At 48.9% G+C, this 20,934-nt stretch overlaps 1 protein-coding gene across 1 annotated transcript in view; it reads left to right on the top strand.

Moving 5' to 3' along the window:
- Ap3b2 (adaptor related protein complex 3 subunit beta 2) overlaps positions 1-20,934 on the top strand; it is a 33,594-nt gene that overhangs the window by 3,856 nt on the left and 8,804 nt on the right. The window contains exons 2-14 of the mRNA XM_021194593.2: positions 4,871-4,946; positions 5,122-5,196; positions 5,492-5,587; positions 11,624-11,784; positions 12,044-12,110; positions 12,200-12,382; positions 12,470-12,753; positions 12,914-12,968; positions 13,355-13,426; positions 15,285-15,347; positions 15,691-15,823; positions 16,200-16,309; positions 17,312-17,488. Coding sequence (XP_021050252.1) covers positions 4,871-4,946; positions 5,122-5,196; positions 5,492-5,587; positions 11,624-11,784; positions 12,044-12,110; positions 12,200-12,382; positions 12,470-12,753; positions 12,914-12,968; positions 13,355-13,426; positions 15,285-15,347; positions 15,691-15,823; positions 16,200-16,309; positions 17,312-17,488 — 1,552 coding nt within the window. The remainder of the gene's footprint in view (positions 1-4,870; positions 4,947-5,121; positions 5,197-5,491; positions 5,588-11,623; positions 11,785-12,043; positions 12,111-12,199; positions 12,383-12,469; positions 12,754-12,913; positions 12,969-13,354; positions 13,427-15,284; positions 15,348-15,690; positions 15,824-16,199; positions 16,310-17,311; positions 17,489-20,934) is intronic.

Raw genomic sequence — 20,934 nt, 5'->3', positions numbered from 1 at the left:
AGGATCAAGAGGTTGGGCCAGAATGAGTGGAGGTGGGCGGTGGGGGATGGGGGGGATGTATGAGACTTCTAGGGAAGAGGGAAACATTGTGATAATATTTAGGATTCATTATGGCTATGAGATTTGGATGAAAAAAAAAAAACAAAAAACAAAAGAAAGCAAACCAAACCAAAACAACAACAAACCTCTTCCCTGAACTTCTTACCCCGCCCCTGCCCCGCCCCTGCCCTGCCCCTGCCCCAGCCTGCGCCTGGCCTGCGGTGGGCCCAGGCCCTCTCCCCAGCCATCTGTACCTCCTGTGGCTTTGCATCTGGACACACAAGAGGAAACCAGATCCTCCTAGGAGGCCAGTGTCCCGTTATTGAGTTTCAGGGCGGGGCCTTGTGGTGGCAGTGGGCAGTGACAAGCAGCCCCAGCCCAGTACTCTCCCGGAGCAGGACCTGATGCCCGATGCAGCGATTCCTGCAGCTCCCAGGGACCGTAGTAAGGCCAGGGGCCAGAGGGGCCGATCAGGAGGAGGCCTCCAGTCCTGTGCTGGGCCCTGAAGGTGGGCCCCCACCCTGGTACCAGGCCTTGAAGCCTGAGGAACTTCGGTGGCTGCAGGCTCCTGAGGAAGACACAACCCCAGAAACATTGATAGAAGAACCTTGTCCTGAGGTTGGCCAAGGCCAGACCCAGAGCCAGCCGCTAAGGTACAGAGGGACAATCCCATCTCTACCCACAGAGAGCCGAGAAGGTCGGGGAATGGGTAGCTGCCGCTGCTAGCCAAATACTTTATGGTTTAGCTCCTCAGATAGAGGGGCACTAGGTGTTTGGTGTCCGGGCTTGGGGGCTGCAGGTAGAGGTCATAGGACACATGAAGGCTGAAGAGTATGACCAAGGGATATAAGGAGTCTAACTCTCTGGAAACTCTGAGGGGAGGGTGGTTGGGAAGCAGTCAAGGCTTGAGGGCCCACCTAGACTGTTCTCTCCCCTTGAGCTCTTTCCTGAGGAATGGTCTCAGGATACAATGTGGGGACAGAAAACAACAACAACAACAACAACAACAACAACAACAACAAAAACCCCACAATCCCACAGTCCAAGTTTGGTCAGTCTATCTGGGTGGTAGACTGTAACTGGGCAGGTGTAACACATCCCCAATGGCCCCTGGGGAGGTGGGTGGATGTGTTTGATCCTAAGGTGATCTGCGACACACCCGGGGGCTCTGCTAACCCACAGTAGGTCAGGGGTCAGGTTGGAGGGAGTGGCAGAGTAAAAGGATCTGACTGGGAGATGAATATTTCATGATCTCTGGACATTGTTGTGTACCTCTCTGCCTCCTGGGAACCTGAAGCCAGTCGGAGGAGGGCGAGCAACAGAGGGGTGAGGTCCATCTCTCCCCAGAATGGAAAGGGGCAAAGGCCATCTCGCCCCACAGGGTCTGGTCTGGGTCGTGGGCATTTGAAGATCAGTTCTGTCTGCTCTGTTTTTTATACCCAGCCCCTGAAATGCATCAGTAGTTTTGTGGGTGGCATGCCCTGGGGTGTGTGCATTTGACAGGGGCCTGAGACATGTTAGGTGTGGCAAGGACACCCTGGTGTGAGGTAGCTTCTGGGGAGCACAGACTTACAGGCATCTGAGCCTGCTCTGTCTACTGCAGGCCATTGCCCCACCCCCACCCCACCCCCACCAAGCTGGGCCCTCAGGATCCCCTCATTGGTCTTGGAGTCCCCTAGCCATTTGGAGAATGAGCCTTAAGTGACCATATTTATTAAGGTTGTGTAGGCATTAGATATGGCTGTGGTGTGTGACTGTAAGGGGCCTGTGTGTGGTGTGTTTGTCTGTGGATGGTGCTGGAGAGTATGGTGAGGTCTCTCATGGCATGGATAGTATAGGTGTGTAAGTGAAGTGTGTCTGGGCTTTATGTGTTGAGAGTGCTTCTGTGGCAGGATGCTGTATTGTTCACGTATATTTATGTGAGTTTGTGTGTTTCTCTGGGATTTGTGACTGGCGTCTCATGTATATGATTATTTGTGTCTATGAGGGATGTGTGTGGAGTATGGTTATGTCTCTGGGGTATAGACGTACCCACAGGGGTGGAAGTGTGTGCAGTTCACGTGAGAAGTACTTGATTGTTAATTAACCATGGAGTGTGTGTTTGGAGAGGTACGGCAGTGCACACTTACGGCAGTGAACACTTACACACTGGCAAAGTTGCTGCCCATCTCTGTCAGTTTCCAAGATTCTCAGTACTGCCAGAGTCCATCCAAATAGTCTGTGCGTCTGTCCTGGCCTCAGCACAACACCTCTGAGGAACTGATAGCCATGTCTATGTTTGGGGGTGCGGTGTGACTTTTCCTGGAGTGACATGAATAGATATAGATTCACCCCGTAGATGGCACCAAAGGAGCAATTCTACCTAAGTTCAGCTCAGTGAACCAGGTGAACAGTTACCAGAAACATGGGTGACTAAAAAGCCCACTCCAGCATGACTGACAGCTCACAGAAGCAGCATCCGGGGGCTCCCTCCACACTTCTGGCTAGGCCTGTGGAAGTCTCCTCTCCAAGATGGTTACCGATGTGTAACTTTGGGGAGGGACCTGGCAAGTCTTGTTTTACTTTCTGATCTTAAACATTTTATTTCCTTCCTGAGTCTTAAGGAGCTGCCTTCAGGAAGGACTACTTCTTAAGAAATAGCTATGACTCCAGCTGTGAGAGGAACTAAGTGGCTGTCTTACACTCTTTGCTCCGAGAGCACCAGAAATGTTCTGGTCTCGGGAACATCCACCCAGGCAAAGGCATTTTGAATTAACATGAGCAGGACTGGATGTTTCCTCCTGCTGGTCCTCGGCCAGCTGGCCAGGGCCTCTGTGTTCTGAAAAGCACCCCCTTTCTTCTTTGCTTTCTGTCAAAAACATCTCTTCAGAAAAATCATTTCCTATTTGTATGTATGATGTGTGCATGTATGTATGAATGTATGTATGTATGTGTTTTAATTACTTGGGTTTACACACGTGCTCATGAGAGTGTGCATGTGCACATGAAAGCTAAGGACACTTCTAGAGTCCTTGGGACACTTACTTGGGTTACTTGGTCCTCCTGTCTCCCCTCACTTTTCTGTTAGTCTCATACATGCACCCTTGGCCCTCTGCCCCCGGCTCTCTGACTTTCTTGTTCTTTGGTTTGGTTTTTGAGACAGGGTCTCACTAAGTAGCCATGGCTGCCCTGGACCTCACAGAGATCCGTTTGCCTCCCCTCCTGAGCAAGGATTAACGGTGTGTGCCATCCTGCCCAGGTATCCTAGTTTTGCATGGTTGATGTCAGGAAACAAAACCGAAACAAAACAAACAAGAAAATCACAAGCAGGGTTACTTTTCTGGGAGCAGGGTCTCCTGGTCCTCCTGCCTCCTATTCCTGAGCACTGAGATGTGCCACCATGCCTGAGATCTGTGGGTATCAAACCCAGGACTTTATGAAGCTAAGCAAGCCTCTTAACAGCTGAGCTTCATCTCCAGACCCCAGAAGAGAAACTTTCTTACAGTTTCAGAAGGCCAGAAATCACGGCTTTAGCAAGGTCGTGTAACCTGAGAAACCCAGAGAGGAATCCTTTCAGAATCCCAGCGGCTTGGTGGCAATCGTGGATGCTTCTTGGCTTACAGAAGAAAGTCTCCAGTCCTAAGTCTTTACACTGTTCTCTCTGTGACTCTCTGTCGCTTGAGTGGGACCACCAGAAGATCTGGGTAGGATGGTGCATGCTAGCAAACTTAGCACTCCAGGAGCTGAGAGAGGAGAATCATCAGGCTGAGGAAGGAGCCCGGCTCGGGCTATATATCAAGATCTGTCTCAAACAGGACTAACAAACCAGGAGACATACTGGGTGAGGGAGCCACCCACCTGTGGCTTAGCTTCATTTAACTTCAGTACAGGCAGTCCCTAATTAATGATGGTCCATCCCGTGAGGTTTTGACTTGATGGTGGTGAGAAAGTAGTGTGCATTCCATAAAAATGGAAAAACATGTTTTGTTCCTTTCCAAGGCTAGCAATGTGCAGTGTGATATTTTGATGCTGTGCCCATCAGTCAGCTAATACAAGACTTCTGGGCACACTGAAGATAGGCCAGGCTACTCTGTGATGTTTGGTAGTTGAAGTGTAGTAAATATATTTTAATTTGTTCATATCTTAATATGTTCACTTTATACTGGGTTTATGGGCATATATGCCATTATATCATTAAACAATTTTATATATAAAGGTGTGTGTGTGTGTGTGTGTGTGTGTGTGTTTGGAACCCAGAGGTCACCCTTTAGTGCCATTCCTTAGGAGTCATTCACCTGATTTTTCTCAGGCAGCATTGCTCACTGGGACCTGGGGCTCACACTTTAGCCTAGGTTGACCGGCCAATGAGCCCCAGGGACCTTTCTGTCTTCACCTTGCCAGTGCTAGGATTACAGGCACTTTCCATCTCTCACAGCCTTTGTGTGGGTTCTGGAGCTTGAGCCCCAGCCCTTATGCTTGTGGGGCAAACACTTTACCAGCTGAGCTGTACCCCACTCACATCCTTGACAAATCTGTTTCCAAGAATTCTAAGGCATGGGGTGTGTGTGTGTGTGTGTGTGTGTGTGTGTGTGTATGTGTGTGGTAGGGATATTAGGACTTCAACATCCTTTTTTTTTTTTTAAACTGGGGAACACAATACAACCCGTAATAGTGGCTGGCCAACATGTTTCTCCTGAAACCCTAATCTATAGTTTGCCCATTGCCACTCCCCACCCTTACCCCCTGGCTCTGTTTCCTCTCTAGACTGGAGTTGGTCTGAGTCCTGCCTGAACCCTAGTGATCCATGCCCCTCCCCCTTTCCTCATCTGACCTTCTGTACCCTTCCCCCCAGGCATGATGACCTGAAAGAGATGTTGGACACCAACAAGGACTCCCTCAAGCTGGAGGCCATGAAGAGGATTGTGGCAGTAAGAAGGGCTTCTTCCCATGTGTTCTGGGTGTCGGAGAACAGGGACCCTGGGTGTATATAATAATCAGTCTGCTTAACTTGACTTAATCAGTCTGCTTCCTCCTCCTCCTCCTCTTCCTCCTCCTCTTCCTCCTCCTCCTCCTCCTCTTTTCCCTGTTTGACCCAACACCCAGATGATCGCCCGGGGGAAGAATGCCTCCGACCTGTTCCCTGCAGTGGTGAAGAATGTGGCCTGTAAGAACATAGAGGTAAGCACCATCCCGCAACAGTCTCCAATCCCAACCCAGACTAAACTCAAGCGGAGCCCAGGGCTAAGAAGGAAAGGATTCAACCCTTGGGGCGTGACCTATTCAAACTGTCCCTGACCTAGAAGACACTTATGGATGTGAATCAGGGTTGAGGAGTGGGGGGACACACTCAAGGCTGCTGTCTTCTATTGGAAGAACCTAACCCCATGAACTGCATGGAGAGGTGGTGATGGCATGGGGAGGTGGAGATCCCTCCCCCTGCTAGGGAACCTGCCAAGACCCCTGCTCTCCCTAGGTGAAGAAGCTTGTCTACGTGTACCTGGTCCGATATGCTGAGGAGCAGCAAGACCTAGCCCTACTGTCCATCTCTACTTTCCAACGTGGCCTAAAGGTCAGAGGTCTGCATGGGGTCAGGGCCTTACTAGACTGGGAGGAGTGGGGCCAGGCAGGAGCCATGAATACTGTGTAGGCTCTGGAGACCCCCTTCCTCCTTGCAGAAGTTGGGAAGATCAGGCTCAGAGGAGAGTGAAGGACCATCGTGAGGCCTCAGCAGGTAGAAGCCAGGCTTATAAAGAACTTGAAAGGCCAGGTTGTGATGGTGATGGCACATGCCTTTAACTTCAGCATGTGGGAGGCAGAGGCAGGCAGATCTCTGTGAGTTTGAGGCCAGCCTGGTCTACATAGTGAGTTCCCGGATAGCCAGGATATACATTGAAACCCAGTCTCAAAAACAAACAAACAAACCCAACCAACCAACCAACCAAACCAAACCAAACCAAAATCAAAAGCCCAGAACTTAAGATAGGTACTGGGTGCCCAGAGCCCATGCCATTCCACCTGAGATGCCGATGATAAAGCTTTGTCTTGATCCATTTTCTGTGTATAAAACTAGATAATTGGGTAATTTGTAAAGAATAAGTTTATTCTTCTCACAGTCTTGGAAGCTGGACAGTTCAAGGCGGCATATGCTGTCACATAGTGAGAGGGACAAATACAAGAGATAGCCACTCTCAGGCCATTAATCCATTCATCTGGAGCCCTCCTGACTCAGTCACATCTTAAAGGTTCCACTGAGTCAAAGGTGACCTCACTAATCAGGGTATGGATCACATCTCAACTTAAGTTCTAGTAGAGACTTTTTTTTTTTTTTTTTTTTTTTTTTTAACAGCAGGTTGTCCCCAGTATGAATCATTTGAGTCCCAGACAGTGGAGATTCTCAGTCCTCATGTCTGCTGGTCCATGCCAGGCACATGCCAGTCCCTTGAGGAAGAATTGATAATAGAGGAGTCTCACCCTGGGCAGTACAGCCTTGGCTGTGGTCCTGGTCTCCTGATGCCATCGGTGACTGGAAGAGCCTTTTTACCTTCAACCTGCTACGGAGGGCAGAGGTTTCCGCTGAGAGCCAGTCTCTCATGCAGGGGATTGGTCTCCCCCTGGGTGGGGGGGAGTGGGGGGGCTGGCTGCCAAGGTCACTGCAGAAGTCAAAGAACCACCTGCCACAACCCACTCTGGGAATCCCACGCTCTATACGCTCTGTAGGGCTAGTGATTCCGGAATTAGAAAGAATTGGTCTTTCTGCTTTTCAGCACAGGAGGTCATTGTCATGCCTCAGACACACAAGAGTATTAGAAAAAAAGAAAGAAAACCAGAAAAAAACAATCATCCTTTAAATACTCACCTATTCCTGCAGAATGAAATCTGAGCCAGACAGAAACTGAAACCACCTAAATGGAGGGACAGTGGGGGTTCAGGGCCTTTAGGAGGCAGTGGGCTGAAAACCCCCTCAGTAAACTGTGAATATTTCTCTGGTTGTTTGTTTGTTTTTGCCTCCCCCCTCCCCCCTTCTTCTTTCTCTTCCCCTCCCCCCTCCCATACTGGACCTAGGGTTGAATTCATTCACTCATGCTCAAGTCCCCACTGAGTGCTTGCTGCCTGGTTTAGGTTCTTCTGTGGAGCATACGGCAGCCTCCTCTCTCCCTCTGTATTGGTACCCGTATCTTTTTTGAAGCTCTGATTATGACTTCTATTGCCTATTCTTTCTATACTTTCAGTTCTGTGAGCGTAGCTCTTGGGGTACACCTCATCCTTTTCAGAGACCCACACTTCTGTAGCTGCTGGGCAGACTGAGAACCGACTGCTGCTCTCTGGGGTTTAGCTCTGGTTGAATCCGCTGGGCTGGCAGGAAAGGCGGGCTGCAGTCTGTTCTCAGGGAAGGGTAGGGAGCATGGCTACTTTTAGATACATTAATTCCTCAATAGATTTGAGTGTTTTTATATCATACAAATCCTAGATTGGTCTTTCAAATCAAAACCATGGGCTCCATCTCAGATTGGTAAGCAATCTCTTGTTGAGTCAAGATTACACTATTTTATAAGATCTATTCTGAAACTGCAGCACATATTTTGCATTTTCTTGAAGTTTTTACAATCTGTGCCTTACGCCCTGTAAGAAATCTCAATTGGCCCAACTCAATGAAAAACCAAAAAACTAAAAGACACTCCCCAAACCCTCTAGAACAGTTGTCAACAAAATGCAAAATGTTCAAATATTATTTAAGTCTTGTAGGCTATAGTGTCTCAAACATGCAATTGCTAGATTTTGTGTTAAAGAAATGGACATAATTATATTCTAATAAGTCTTTATTCTAAAAAAAGAAATAGGCAGCTAATAGATTGGTCCCGAGGTCAGTGGCTTAACAGCCTTTGTTGTTGAACCACACTCCTTCAGAAAGCCATAAGGCATACCCCTTGTCCTTTTTTTCAAGACAAGGTTTGACAAGGTCTCTATGTAGCCTTGGATGTACTGGAACTCAGTCTGTAGACCAGGCTAACCTTGAACTCAGAGATCCCTCCTGCCTCTGCCTCCCAAGTGCTGGGATTGAAGTACCACCACCACCTGGCTCCATTTGAATCCTTATTACATTATATTGAAATGAATGAACTATAATTTTTTTAAATTTGGTTTGTCTCTTGTCTATCTCCCCTGCTTTTCATATGTATATACCTATTCTTTTTTTAAACTATATTTCTTTACTTTTGTGTGTGCAAGCGTGTGTGGTGGTCAGGCCTTCATCCATCCTGTGGGCCCCAGGGATCAAGGTCAGGAGAATCAGGTTTAGTGGCAAGAGCTTTAGCCCTCGAGTCGTCCGGCCCCTGTGTTTTCTCTTTGCTGATTGGTTATGCATTCCTAAACAATGAAGCATTGTTTTGTAAATGGCCTGAGCTTTCTGGTGCATTGTATATTCTCAGGTTCTCTTTTCATCAGTTAACCTGAAGCCACGTTTCTGTTTTTTCTATCTACTTTTCTTTCAGCCCTGTGGTAGACAAACAGATAATCTGGACTTCTGTCATTCTGTCTCTGTGGGTGGCCCCTGGGATCTCTGGTGAAACACTGTGTTATTTAATTAGTTTCCTGGCATCACTAATCCAGATCCTCTGCAGTACTGGAGTTTGAACCAGGCCCTCACACTTGCTACTGGGCTCCTTCCTCAGCCTCCCTCACATGCAGACCACCCCAGCCCTCCTCAGCCCCCCTCACATGCAGACCACCCCAGCCCTCCTCAGCCCCCCTCACATGCAGACCACCCCAGCCCTCCTCAGCCCCCCTCACATGCAGACCACCCCCCCCCGCCCTCCTCAGCCCCCCTCACATGCAGACCACCCCCGCCCTCCTCAGCCCCCCTCACATGCAGACCACCCCCCCCCGCCCTCCTCAGCCCCCCTCACATGCAGACCATCCTCCCCTCCGCCCTCCTCACACGAAGAACACCCCTCTCACTCTCCCCCATTATTTCTTTAGGTGTTTTGAAACAAGACTGGCCAGGAACTTGCCATGCCGTATAATGCCTGTAACTCACAATTTTCCTTAAGTCTCCCTAGTGCTGAGGCTAAAGTTGTACACAGTCATAGCTGGCTCATCCTCGGCCCTTTTTACTTATTTTTTATTTGGGGACACAGCTTTACTAAGTGGCGCAGGGTGGCTTCAGACATTCAGCCACGCCTCCACTTCTCTAGGAAATGGGACTGCATGCCCTACATCTAGTGCAAGGCTTTGAAATTCAGTTTTGTCCCTTAATTTGTGTTTCTGTCCAAAACAGTGAGCGGTTATTTGGAGCATGGCATCCGCTTGCAGTGTGTGACATATAGTGTCTCCAGGTCATCAGTTTTGTTAATAAATTAAGTTGTGATCCCATAGAGCTCTATAGTCAAACAGTACTTTTTTCTGTCTTTGGAAGATCCTAAAAGCAAGGAGAAAAAAAATTTAATAATACCCTTCATGTGTAAAGGGCTATGAGGATACACAGATAAAATATGCAGTATGGAATTTTCTGTAAGTGTGTGTTTTTCCTCCCAGCCCCTAGCTCCCAAAAATAATGACTCTGAGACTCCAATACCTAGGCCATATAGCTAGACTTGTTCCCTGACTGGATTATAATTTAATAATCCCACTATTCTGAGTTCTGCCATGTGCCTGTTTACATGGTCCTTAGTTATATTTGACTGTCTTCCTCTATATCTGGGGCCCAATCCTTCTGAGCTGGGCTCTATCCCAGAATCCTTACCGCCTATTGGATGTCCCACCTTCTATTTCCTGCCTCAGCTACAGGCCAATCAGCTTGAATTGACAGGTGCTGCACCCATACAGTACACAAGAGACTTTCTCTACAAAAAGAAAGATCCAGACTCTGCTCCTAAAATGCTAACGTGATTGTGGGAAATCGAAGGCCTATATCAAGAGGGGCAATGCACGAAGTGTTAGGAAAGACTCCCAGAATGCCTTGCTGAAATTAAGCGCCACAGTGATAACATCTGCCAGCCTAATTACCTCTCCCCAAATGAAAACAGAGGTTTTTGTTCCTGTGATCATTCCCAAAATTTAAAAAAAAAAAAAAAAAAAAAAAAAAAAAAAAAGGTAAAACAAAGCAGGCCAAGTTTTAGGGGCTGATGTCATACAATTTGTCGAAGAAAATTCAGGCTCCTGCTTTTCAAATAAGTGCTGTTAAACCATTAAAAACCAATCCCAGGATTCTGCCATCGTTCACCCCTGACTTTGTGGGTCTCTTTGTTCAGTTGAGAAATCAGGGTCACAGCTGACTTCCTGTAGTGCTCCAGCACACTTGTCTACCATTCTGCAGGATTAGGAGTTGTTTACAGAAATGGGTCTCAACCTTCCAAATCCGTGACCTCGTGTGGTGACCCCCCAAACATAAAACTGTTTTTGTGGTTACTTCATAACTGTAATTTTGCCACTGTTCTGAATCATAATATAAATACCTGACATGCTGGAGATCTGATATGTGACACCCCTGCCCCCCCAAAAAGCGGTCGAGACCCATGGGTTGAGAACCATTGGTTTATAACCACGGTAGGAAGATAGTGCTAAGCTCTGGGATCTGGATAAAAGGATACATGCTGTTATCAGGCGCGTATGGGATACCGTCTGAACAGGAGAAGCCTACTCGATGTGGGTTTTAAATATCAGAGAAGGGAAACTTTTGATGGGCTACTGGGGGAGGGGCGTGGACCGGTGAACTCTGGAAGAGAGCAGCCTGCATTTTCTGGCAGGCTCTGGAGGTATAGACAGATGCCGGCTCCTAAGAAAGTCTTTGGGAAGCTGTGGAAGTTCTGAAGTTTTCTACACTTTCTGAAACAAAGCTGCCTGTTGACGCACTGGTTTTGGCAGCCAGAGCCAAGAGATGGTGGCCCCAAGTGTTGTTCAACAGCACTGTCCCTGCTGAGATACAGCACACCCATCTACTCACTCCAGATAGGGAACCCACGGCAGACCAAAGTGTGGATACCATCCAAGGCTAACCTGGAGAACCAGTAAGTTTTATTGGGGTTACCTACAGGAACAGAAATAACTCAAAGACAGCCTCATCACCAAGGCCACCCCAGCCAGCAAGGGTGACAGCTCACAAAAGCTGGGATCCTGGAGCCCAGGGCACAGCCTGCAGGCAGCTCAGCAGGTTGCAGAGTGTGTTTTGCAGGTGATTCTGGTCTAAAGCCCTTGCAGGCGGCTGCATCCCCCAGGCGGCTAGTCTGGTCTCAGACTCCATGCAGCTTGGGCTGGCTGAGAGTCTGCTTTGCAGCTTAGTTGGCTCCTCAGCTTCTTGGCAGCTCAGCCTCTTTTCCTCTGAGAGGACTCTGAGCTTGTGTTGCTCACTCTGGTAGGGAGGGGCCTAGTCACTGTGGCCAGTTTCAGGATCTTCTTGAAGCTATGGAACTTTCCTGCAGGATGGAATGTTTCAATCTCAGAGGAAAATATACAGGACACCAAGGTACCAGACACAAGCTAGCCCTTGTCCGGAGGCAGGGAAGCAAGTTCTGGTGGTAGGAGCCAGGAATGGTGATTCCCAAAAACGTGTGATCTTCCCATTAGGGAACATAATGCCTTCTCAGGCCTCTGTCTGTACTTCTGCCTGTAGGATCCCAACCAGCTGATCCGTGCCAGCGCGCTCCGGGTTCTCTCTAGCATCCGTGTGCCCATCATAGTGCCCATCATGATGCTGGCCATCAAGGAGGCTGCCTCGGACATGTCACCCTACGTTAGGAAAACAGCTGCTCATGCCATCCCCAAACTCTACAGGTGTGCCCCGGCTTTGCCCTTTGTCCTCCAGGGCCAGGGTACTTAAACTCCCAGCCCATCCCCCCCGACCTTATCACGGTCTTGCAGGCTGCTTCTCATCTGGAATAAGATAGTTTAGGGATCTGACAAATACAGGCCAAAGATGGGGGCTCACATCTCTTGATGAGTGTGCGTGCGTGTGTGTGAGCCAGGCTGGGGCAGCTGTTGGGGAGCCTGGGGCCGGGAGAGAACATATTCCCAGCGATTGTTTCTCCCTCAGTTTGGACTCTGATCAGAAGGACCAGCTGATAGAAGTCATTGAGAAGCTTTTGGCAGACAAGACCACGGTGGGTATTATGGAAAGACAGGACGAGCGGTGGGAAAGGTTCAAATCCTCCGCCCTTCCCGTTCACATCCTCTTGCCTTGCTTCTCCAGCTGGTGGCAGGCAGTGTAGTGATGGCCTTTGAAGAGGTCTGTCCGGAACGTATCGACCTGATTCACAAAAACTACCGGAAGCTCTGCAACCTGCTCATTGATGTGGAGGAGTGGGGCCAGGTGGTGATTATCAGCATGCTCACGCGTTATGCGCGAACGCAATTCCTGAGCCCTACGCAGAATGTGAGCACGAGGTTCCCAACCTTCCTGTGGAGGGGCCCGGAGGTCACCCTGGGAAGATGTCCATACACACAGCTGGATCTCTTTCAGGAGTCCTTGCTGGAGGAGAATCCCGAGAAGGCCTTCTATGGCTCCGAGGAGGACGAGGCCAAAGGCCCTGGATCAGAGGAGGCGGCCACTGCGGCGCTGCCCGCTCGGAAGCCCTATGTAATGGACCCAGATCACCGGCTGCTGCTGCGGAACACCAAGCCTCTGCTGCAGAGCCGCAGCGCCGCGGTGGTCATGGCGGTAGCGCAGCTTTACTTCCACCTGGCGCCCAAGGCAGAGGTGGGCGTCATCGCCAAGGCGCTGGTACGCCTGCTGCGCAGCCACAGGTACGGAGAGCCCCGCCCCCTCCGCAGCCAGGTCCCACTTTTCTCCCATCAGTTTCTTCCTCCCAGCTCTTTGGCTATCCTGTCTTTCCCGACCCAGTGCCCCTGACCCCAACGGAAGGGTTCAGAACCCATCTAACCCTCTAACCCATCCTCTCCACAGTGAGGTGCAGTATGTAGTGCTCCAGAATGTGGCCACCATGTCCATCAAGCGAAGGGTGAGCGTGCATTCAAGGCCTGCTCTGGCTCCTGTGGGCTCTGTGGGAGCTGTTGGGAACTGGGGTGGGACACACAGGGTTGCAGGGAAAGATGGGGGAATTACAATTACGTTGTGTGCCGGGTATAGGTTTTTCAAGACCCCAAACACAAACCAGGAGCAGGGTCTAGATCCTGAAGGGGCCATTGTGGGGGTGAGGGGTGGGGATGCCAATGAAAAAGAGTAAGTCAGATATGAAATGGATGAGGAACTTGAGGCAAGGATGACAGCGTTGAGGCTGAAGGGTCGGGTCGTGGGGTCTATGGTGGGAGGGGCAGGTGTCTCTGGAAGAGGCAGATCTAGGACTGTGGTGGGATCCCCAGGAATACTCTCTCTCTCTCTTGCCAGGGTATGTTTGAACCCTACCTGAAGAGCTTCTACATTAGGTCCACGGATCCTACCCAGATCAAGATCCTGAAGGTGAGTGCACAGCCTGGTCTGGCCTCAGACTCTGTGCAGCTTGGCCTGGCTGAGAGTCTGCTTTGCAGCTTAGTTGGCTCCTCAGCTTCTTGGCAGCTCAGCCTCTTTTCGTCTGAGAGGACTCTGAGCTTGTGTTGCTCACTCTGGCAGGGAGGGGCCTAGAGAATCTGGTCAGTTTCAGGGACTTCCTGACCCTGTTGTGAGTTGTTTTCCTTCCTGCTCTTGAGCTTCCAGTAGGATGGAACGTTTCAATCTTGGAGGAAACGGTTACACAACTGCGTGGTATGCAGCAGACACTTCCCAGAATAACTTAATTTTCATAATCACCCCCAAAGCCTGTATCACTTACATTTTATATTTTAATTGTAGACTCCAGGAAGTGATGTTACTAGTGTGAAGTCACCAAACTCTGCAGTTCTGTCTCTCACGTACCTGCCTCTTCAGACTTTCTGGAACACATACACCAACAGGATCCTGTGCCTCCTTTCCTTTCCCATTCTAATGCTTTATTATTGGGTGATGTCATTGAACAGTGACTAACTTTCCTCACTTGTTAGTGCATCTGCTACTACTTCTGATACTGGATCTAGGGACCCAAGGGGTCTGGGGAGAGCCTTTGCTTAGTGTGCACAAGGCCTTGGGTTTGATCCCCAGCACCCCATAAACAGGATGGTGTAGCACATGCCTGCAATCTTGCCACTCAGGTGGTGGAAGCAGAAGGATCAGGAATTCAAGATTATTCTTGGTCATATAGAGAGTTCAAGGCCAATTTGGACTACTTGAAACACTTGTCTCAAAACAAAACAGCAACAATAAATAGGTGTTGATATAGCAATTCAAGGTGGAGGAAATGGGCCAGAGATCCTGTTTTTATTGAGCTTATAGTTGTGTTGGGAGGCAAAAGACACATTAAACAGCTAACCACAAGATAAATGGAGAATATCCATCTATGTAATATGTCAAAAATGAAGAGTGCAGAGAAATATAAATAGGTGGCATCAGGGCTAGAGAGGTGTCTCAGCTGCTAAGAGCATTGGCTGTTCTGCCAGAGGACCAAGGTTCCATTCTTAGTACCCACATGAGGGCTCATGACCATTTAGAACTCCAATTCCAGTGAATCCAATGCCCTCTTCTGACATCTGCAGGCATGGTGTGCACATGGTGCTTAGACAAACCAATACACAGAAAAAAAAATAGGAATTTAAATTAGAATATGGCCACCATCATTTGGATCAAGGAAATGTTCCTTGAGAAGATGAAGTCCAAGCCGGGCGTGGTGGCGCACGCCTTTAATCCCAGCACTCGGGAGGCAGAGGCAGGCAGATTTCTGTGTTCTAGGCCAGTCTGGTCTACAAAGTGAGTTCCAGGACAGTCAGGTCTACACAGAGAAACCCTGTCTCGAAAAAAAAACAAAAACCAACCAACCAAACAAAGAAGATGGAGTCCAAGCTGAGACCTGATAAATGAGTGTGCGTTACCTAAGTAAATGCAAGGTCAGAAGTGGGAAGAACTGCTCCATACAAAAGGAACAGCATCTGCAAATGCTCTGAGGCAGGGAGAATGGCCAGGTCATTCAGAGACTCACAGATCACCCTAGGTTTGTGTCCTCAAAGGAAGCGTTTCCTCTGGAGGTAGGAGGCAGCATGGCCGTTCTTCACCTGTACCTTGTCAGGGACTTCATTGAGGAGGCAAATTGACCTTCTTGTGTTTTTGAAGAAGGATCATGATCAAGAATTTCCTCGACATTCTAAGCATGTGCAGAGCTGCCCTGAGTATTGCTTTCTAGTCTGTTTGCAATAAAATCCCAGAAAACCCGCGGGCTACCCTGGCCACTTTCTGCCTCTCTGCCTCTTTGCAGCTGGAAGTGCTGACCAACCTGGCAAATGAGACTAACATCCCCACTGTTCTCCGGGAATTCCAGGTACAGTCAGTAGGCTAACCTCTAGCCCCGAGGCCCCAGGAAAGGTGTCCTGCAGATCCCTGTGCTCAGAGAGAATTGCCCTGATGGGTGTCATTTTCTGCAAGAACCCAAAGCTGGAGAAATGTTTCTTTAGATCCCCGTTTCAGTGTCTTCTGCTACCTTTAGGCTGAGAAATCCCTGGATGTGGTTTGGAGACATTATAGTCCCCCAAGACTTAATTAATCTCTGGCATGATGAGTTATCACACGGGAGGGGGTAGGGGGTTTACAGCCTTAGTCTACTTGAAGCCCTTGACTGTGAGGTTGTTCCTTGCTGCATGTAAGTCTCTCATGATGTTCCACAGACCTACATTCGCAGCATGGATAAAGACTTTGTGGCAGCTACAATCCAGGCCATTGGACGATGTGCAACGAACATAGGCCGAGTCCGTGACACCTGCCTCAATGGCTTGGTGCAGCTTCTGTCCAACCGTGACGGTCAGTGTTTGCCTGGAGAAGTGTCCGTCCTTGATGGTGTGTGTATGTCTGACCCAGCTGGCCAGTGGTTACCCCCTTGTGTGTCTAGGTACAATGTGTGTCTGTTGGTTATCTGCTCCAGTTAGTGTGCAGGTATTGCTGAAACTGAGCTGTTTGAGAACTGCAGGGGGCTGAGGAAGAGGATGGCCAGCACACTGCAGGTGTGCCTGTCTACCTGGGTGTGGCCATCTGACTGTGGGAAAGAGGGTGGCCAGCCTGTCCACCTGGGTGTGGCCATCAGACTGTGGGAAAGAGGATGGCCAGCACACTGCAGGTGCGCCTGTCCACCTGGGTGTGGCCATATGACTGTCCTGGGGCTTGTGTTATCATTCCTTAGAGCTTGTGGTTGCAGAGTCAGTGGTGGTCATTAAGAAGCTGCTGCAAATGCAGCCAGCACAGCACGGCGAGATCATCAAACACTTGGCAAAGCTCACAGACAACATCCAGGTGAGGGAACAACTCGTGTGTTTCCCCACCCCAACATTATCCCCATGGTTTCTTTCTTTGTTTTTGTTTTTACTGTGTTTGTTTTAAGACAGGGTTTCTCTGTGTAGCTCTGGCTCTCCTGGAACTCACTCTGTAGACCAGGCTGGTCTTGAACTCACAGAGATCTGTCTGCCTCTGCTTCCTGAGTGCTAGGATTAAAGGAATACACTACCAACACCCAACCAATGTCTTTTTAAAGATTTATTTTACTTTAAATTTGTGTGTGTGTGTGTGTGTGTGTGTGTGTGTGTGTGTATGTGTGTAGTGTGGGGTATGTGCTCTTATAGAGGCCAGCTGTTTCAGATTTCCTGGTTCTAGAGTTCCATGCAGTTGTGCACAGCCCAATGTCGGTGCTAGGAACTGAACTTGGGTCTTCTGCAAGATCAGCAAGTGTTCTTCATTTCTGAGCCATCTTTCTAGCCCTGTCCCCATGACTTTAAGAACCTGTAACTAAATGCTTTAGCTTCACCCAGATCAACCTCCAAATGGGCACTGCATGTTCTTCAGGTAGAAGGAGGAGAGAGATTAGACTGTGTGACCGTATTCAAGGCTGTCCCCACGGGGCTCCCTCACAGAGCTCTTTAGCCCGTACCAGAACTCTAGTATTTTCCACTGAAGCTTTGACTAAGGATGGCTGACTGATTCATCTTTGTGTTTCTGTTGTGTTGCTGGGTTGAAATATCCCTAACGCCATTCCTGGAGAGCCAGGCAGACTCACATGGCAGTACATTAGAAAACCACGGCTAACTTTAGAACTTGGCAGCTCTGTTCATGCTAATGAAACCATGTGGAAAAGGGGGTGCTGCTTGTGAAAAGCCCACCTTGTACTCTGTTCTACCCCTCTGCCTCCATCCTCAGGCACCTATAAGACAGTAGGCCAGCACGAGCCGCCATTTCCTTGGCAGTTCACCCCACCCACATCAACACGTTTCCTCTAGTCCTAATGCCTGTCCGTACGCACAGGTGCCCATGGCACGAGCCAGTATCCTCTGGCTCATTGGAGAGTACTGTGAGCATGTCCCCAAGATTGCACCTGATGTCCTGAGAAAAATGGCCAAGTCCTTCACGGCAGAGGAGGACATCGTGAAGCTGCAGGTCATCAACCTGGCAGCCAAGCTGTACCTGACCAACTCAAAGCAGGTAAGGAGTGAGAGGCATCCCCACCAGTCTCCTCTGGACCCCCAAGAGGCGCCCTGGGCAGCATTCTCTTGGCTTTCCCCAGTAGGTCTGAAAAGGTGTATCAAGATAGGTAGCTAGTCTTCCCAAGTAGCCATTGCCAGCCCAGTGTCCGTCGGTATACTTGAGACTCTAGTGGAGTCACCATCAAAGAATCCCCTGTGAGGCTGTGAGTGTTCATGTCCTGAAGTTAGAGAGTGCTTATTTGTCATGTCTGGAACATGGGTTGTGAAGTGCGCATGCTGACTGAGCTAAGTGATGGGCACTGATGGGAGAACATGTGTCATACTCAGGGGACATGGACTGTGCTTTTCCCCAAAAGTTGGCTGATGTCTGGGCGGTCTATGCCAGGGTTGAGGGTCAAGGTTGTGTTCCAGCCTGGGTTCTGTTGGTGACCAGACCCTTTTCAAAGGTAAAGGATTATGAGAGATTCTATTGCCAAGGATATGGTTCAAGTAAGCTGGAGTATAGTGGTGCTTAGAGCCTGTGGGTATCCAGTGTTCCCTGAGATAGCTCCAGTGACTTCTAATAAGACGCAGTGGGCCAACCTTTTCAAGGAGCTGGAGATTCCAAATAACAGACAAGTTCAGCAACACTGAGATTGCTAAACTGCTGTCCTCAGGCTGAACCTGGCCTGTTGCTTGTTTTTTGACAAAAATTTTAGTTGGCGCACATTCATTTATGTATTAGATGGTGGTGTTTACACAGTATCACACAGTATCACACAGTATCACACAGTACAGTATTGCACACTGAAGTGGCAGAGCTGACTACTTGAAATAGCATTCATACTCTGCAGAGTATACATTCTCTGTCCCTTTACGGGAAAAGTTTGTGGATACTTTAAAGGAAAATATCTGGATGCATGGATTAGGCTATAACCTAAAGCAAAGCTACCACCTGAAACTGCTCTATACCCTAAAGGTGGCTTCATTGCCGTCCTGTGGTAGTCTTAGGTCTTTACTGTGGGTTGCTTTGATTCATGGTCCCTGGCATGAGTCTAGGGACTTGAGTTGGGATAGGCTGGGCCACCAGGTGCCGGGACTCTTGTCAGGAGTCAGACGGGAGGGCAGTAATGACACACAGTGGCAATGAAGTCCCAAGTCTGAGTCTTGGTGTGGAGAAGCAGCCTGCAGACAGCCAGTGGCATGGGGAAGCAAATGTTTGCGTGCCATATTGTTTGAAATGAGGGAGGGACAGGCAAGAGGAGGGCTTGGGAAAATGATGCAGGGCTGAGGGTATATCGTTCAGTGATAGACCACATGCTTAACACGCACGAAGCTCTGATCCACTGGGTTCAGATCTGAACATCCAGAGAAAACAAACCAGAGAGCAGCATGATCAGTGCTCAGGTAGTGAGGAGTCTGGCCTTCCTGGAGTCACCATGGTTCTAAGCCCGCCGCGGTCTTCATAAGCCTAGGTGGGCCTGCCTGCACAGTTGTCACTGTCATGGTGGGTGGTAACAACTGGCTTCTTTATTGGCTACTTTGATTCAGAGTGGGTAATGTTAGCTCCAGGGACTCAAGCTAAGGAGGCAGGACTACCAAGTACTGGGGACTGTGAATAGACATCACTGCTAACTACTTGTGCATGCATGCATGCATTCATCCACCCATTCTTCTAGATGCTCACTGAGCCTTAGGTATAGGCACATTTAATAATAGGTGATGTCACATTTTAATACTTTAGATTTTCCATAGCTTCATAATGAGTTACTGTCAACTTGGTGGCTTAAGATAACACACCTATTTTCTTCCTTTCTGTTTGTTTGTGGTTTTGTTTTTTGAGACAGGGTTTCTCTTTCTCTGAGGATCAGGCTGGCCTCAAACTTCCAGAGTTCCTCCTGCTTCTGCCTTCTGAGTGCTGGGATTAAAAATGTGCACCAATGCCACCCAGCTTTTCTTTGAGTTGTTTTATGGGCCAGGAACCTAGTCCAACAGTTTGATCCTATGCAAGGCTGTCTGTCCTTGAAGGATGGGCTCAGGCTGGGTTTTCACCTGGTGGCTTTGTTGAGGACAGCTTCACTTCCCAGTTCACTTTCTGTCAGCATTGCCTGTGACTTTAGCCAAGGTCCTGACTCCTTACTGGCTGTCAACGAGAGACCACTCTCAAGTTTTTAGAGGCTGTCTTTAGTTCCTTCCATGTGAGCCTCCCAATGTGGCCACTTAATTTTTCTAAGCCACAAGGGACAATGTCTCTAGAGCCTTCAAACCAGCAGGACAAGTCTCTGTGCTCATTACCTTTGCTACATTCCAAGGTCACAAGCCTTGCTCACACCAATTGCAAATCACACCAAGCGCAAACACCAGCAGGGGTGGGCTGCAAAGCCTAGATTATAGAGTTTATGTAGGGTTACACAGAGTATGTTCTTTAGCTTTTCTTGAATAATCAGCTTGGGTGGCAGTTAGCATGAATGTTGACACAGGTTATTAAGAGTGTCCCATCGTGTTCTTCCCTGGCATCCCGACCCTCTTTGTCAATAGAGTTCTTGGTATACTGACATGGCTCATGGGTTCATTTGAACAACCTCTAATTAACTATTTATTTTATGTGGTGTGTGTGTGTGTGTGTGTGTGTGTGTGTGTGTGTGTGTGAATATTAGTACATTGTGGCTAGGTGAAGCAGGGTTCTGTGACACAGTTTGGACATTGTAAATGTGAACTATGGCTCTTTAGAGTGAGCAAAGATGACAGATCATTACAGTCTTGCAGTATGTCAGCACCTGGACCAGGCTCTTGTCTTAATTGTTGACTCGGAATTACGACTGTGAACAGATGGATCTAATCCTTAAGTGCTTTCTCTAAGATGAGGTGAGGGAAGGAGATAGTTTGTTATCAGCCACCTGTGAGGCCTGTGAAAGAAGGCGCTGTCCTAAACTGGAAGGGGAGGGAATGAATCCGCTGCTCCATCTTCATAACATGTTGACGTATTTGCTGGTCAGATGGTCAGACGGGAAAGGCAGGCCCGTGGTGGAGTCCATCGCAGTGGCATCCCGTGTTCATGTTTCTTCTGAGTGTGTTGTATTGGGACAATCTGGGGCTGGAATCGTAAGCGGTGCTATGGGGACTGAGCTCAATGTTTGGCATCAGAGTCCATGGAGGACATAGTGTAGATGAGAATGGAGTCACAGGAGTCCCTAAAGTGATATGGGGCAGTTCTGCCACAACAGAAGCTCTGATTCTGGGCCAGCACCTGGAAAGCTCAGCCCCTCTCAGATATCTGCTTGATGGCCATCGGGGTTCACACGCACTCTAGCCATGGTTGGCTGGATGTCATATTTTATCATCACAAATCGTCAGAACCTAGTCATTCCCAGGCTCTGTCTTCCTGGTGCCTGTAGGTTCTCTGGTGTTAGCTGGTGCCTGTAGGTTCTCTGGTGTTAGCTGGTGCCTGTAGGTTCTCTGGTGTTA

The sequence above is a fragment of the Mus pahari genome, chromosome 1 (genome assembly GCF_900095145.1).
Source record: "Mus pahari chromosome 1, PAHARI_EIJ_v1.1, whole genome shotgun sequence".
Classification (NCBI taxonomy): Eukaryota; Metazoa; Chordata; class Mammalia; order Rodentia; family Muridae; genus Mus; species Mus pahari.
The sequence above is the reverse complement of the archived record's forward strand: the minus strand, read 5'-3'. Positions and strand labels throughout refer to the sequence as shown.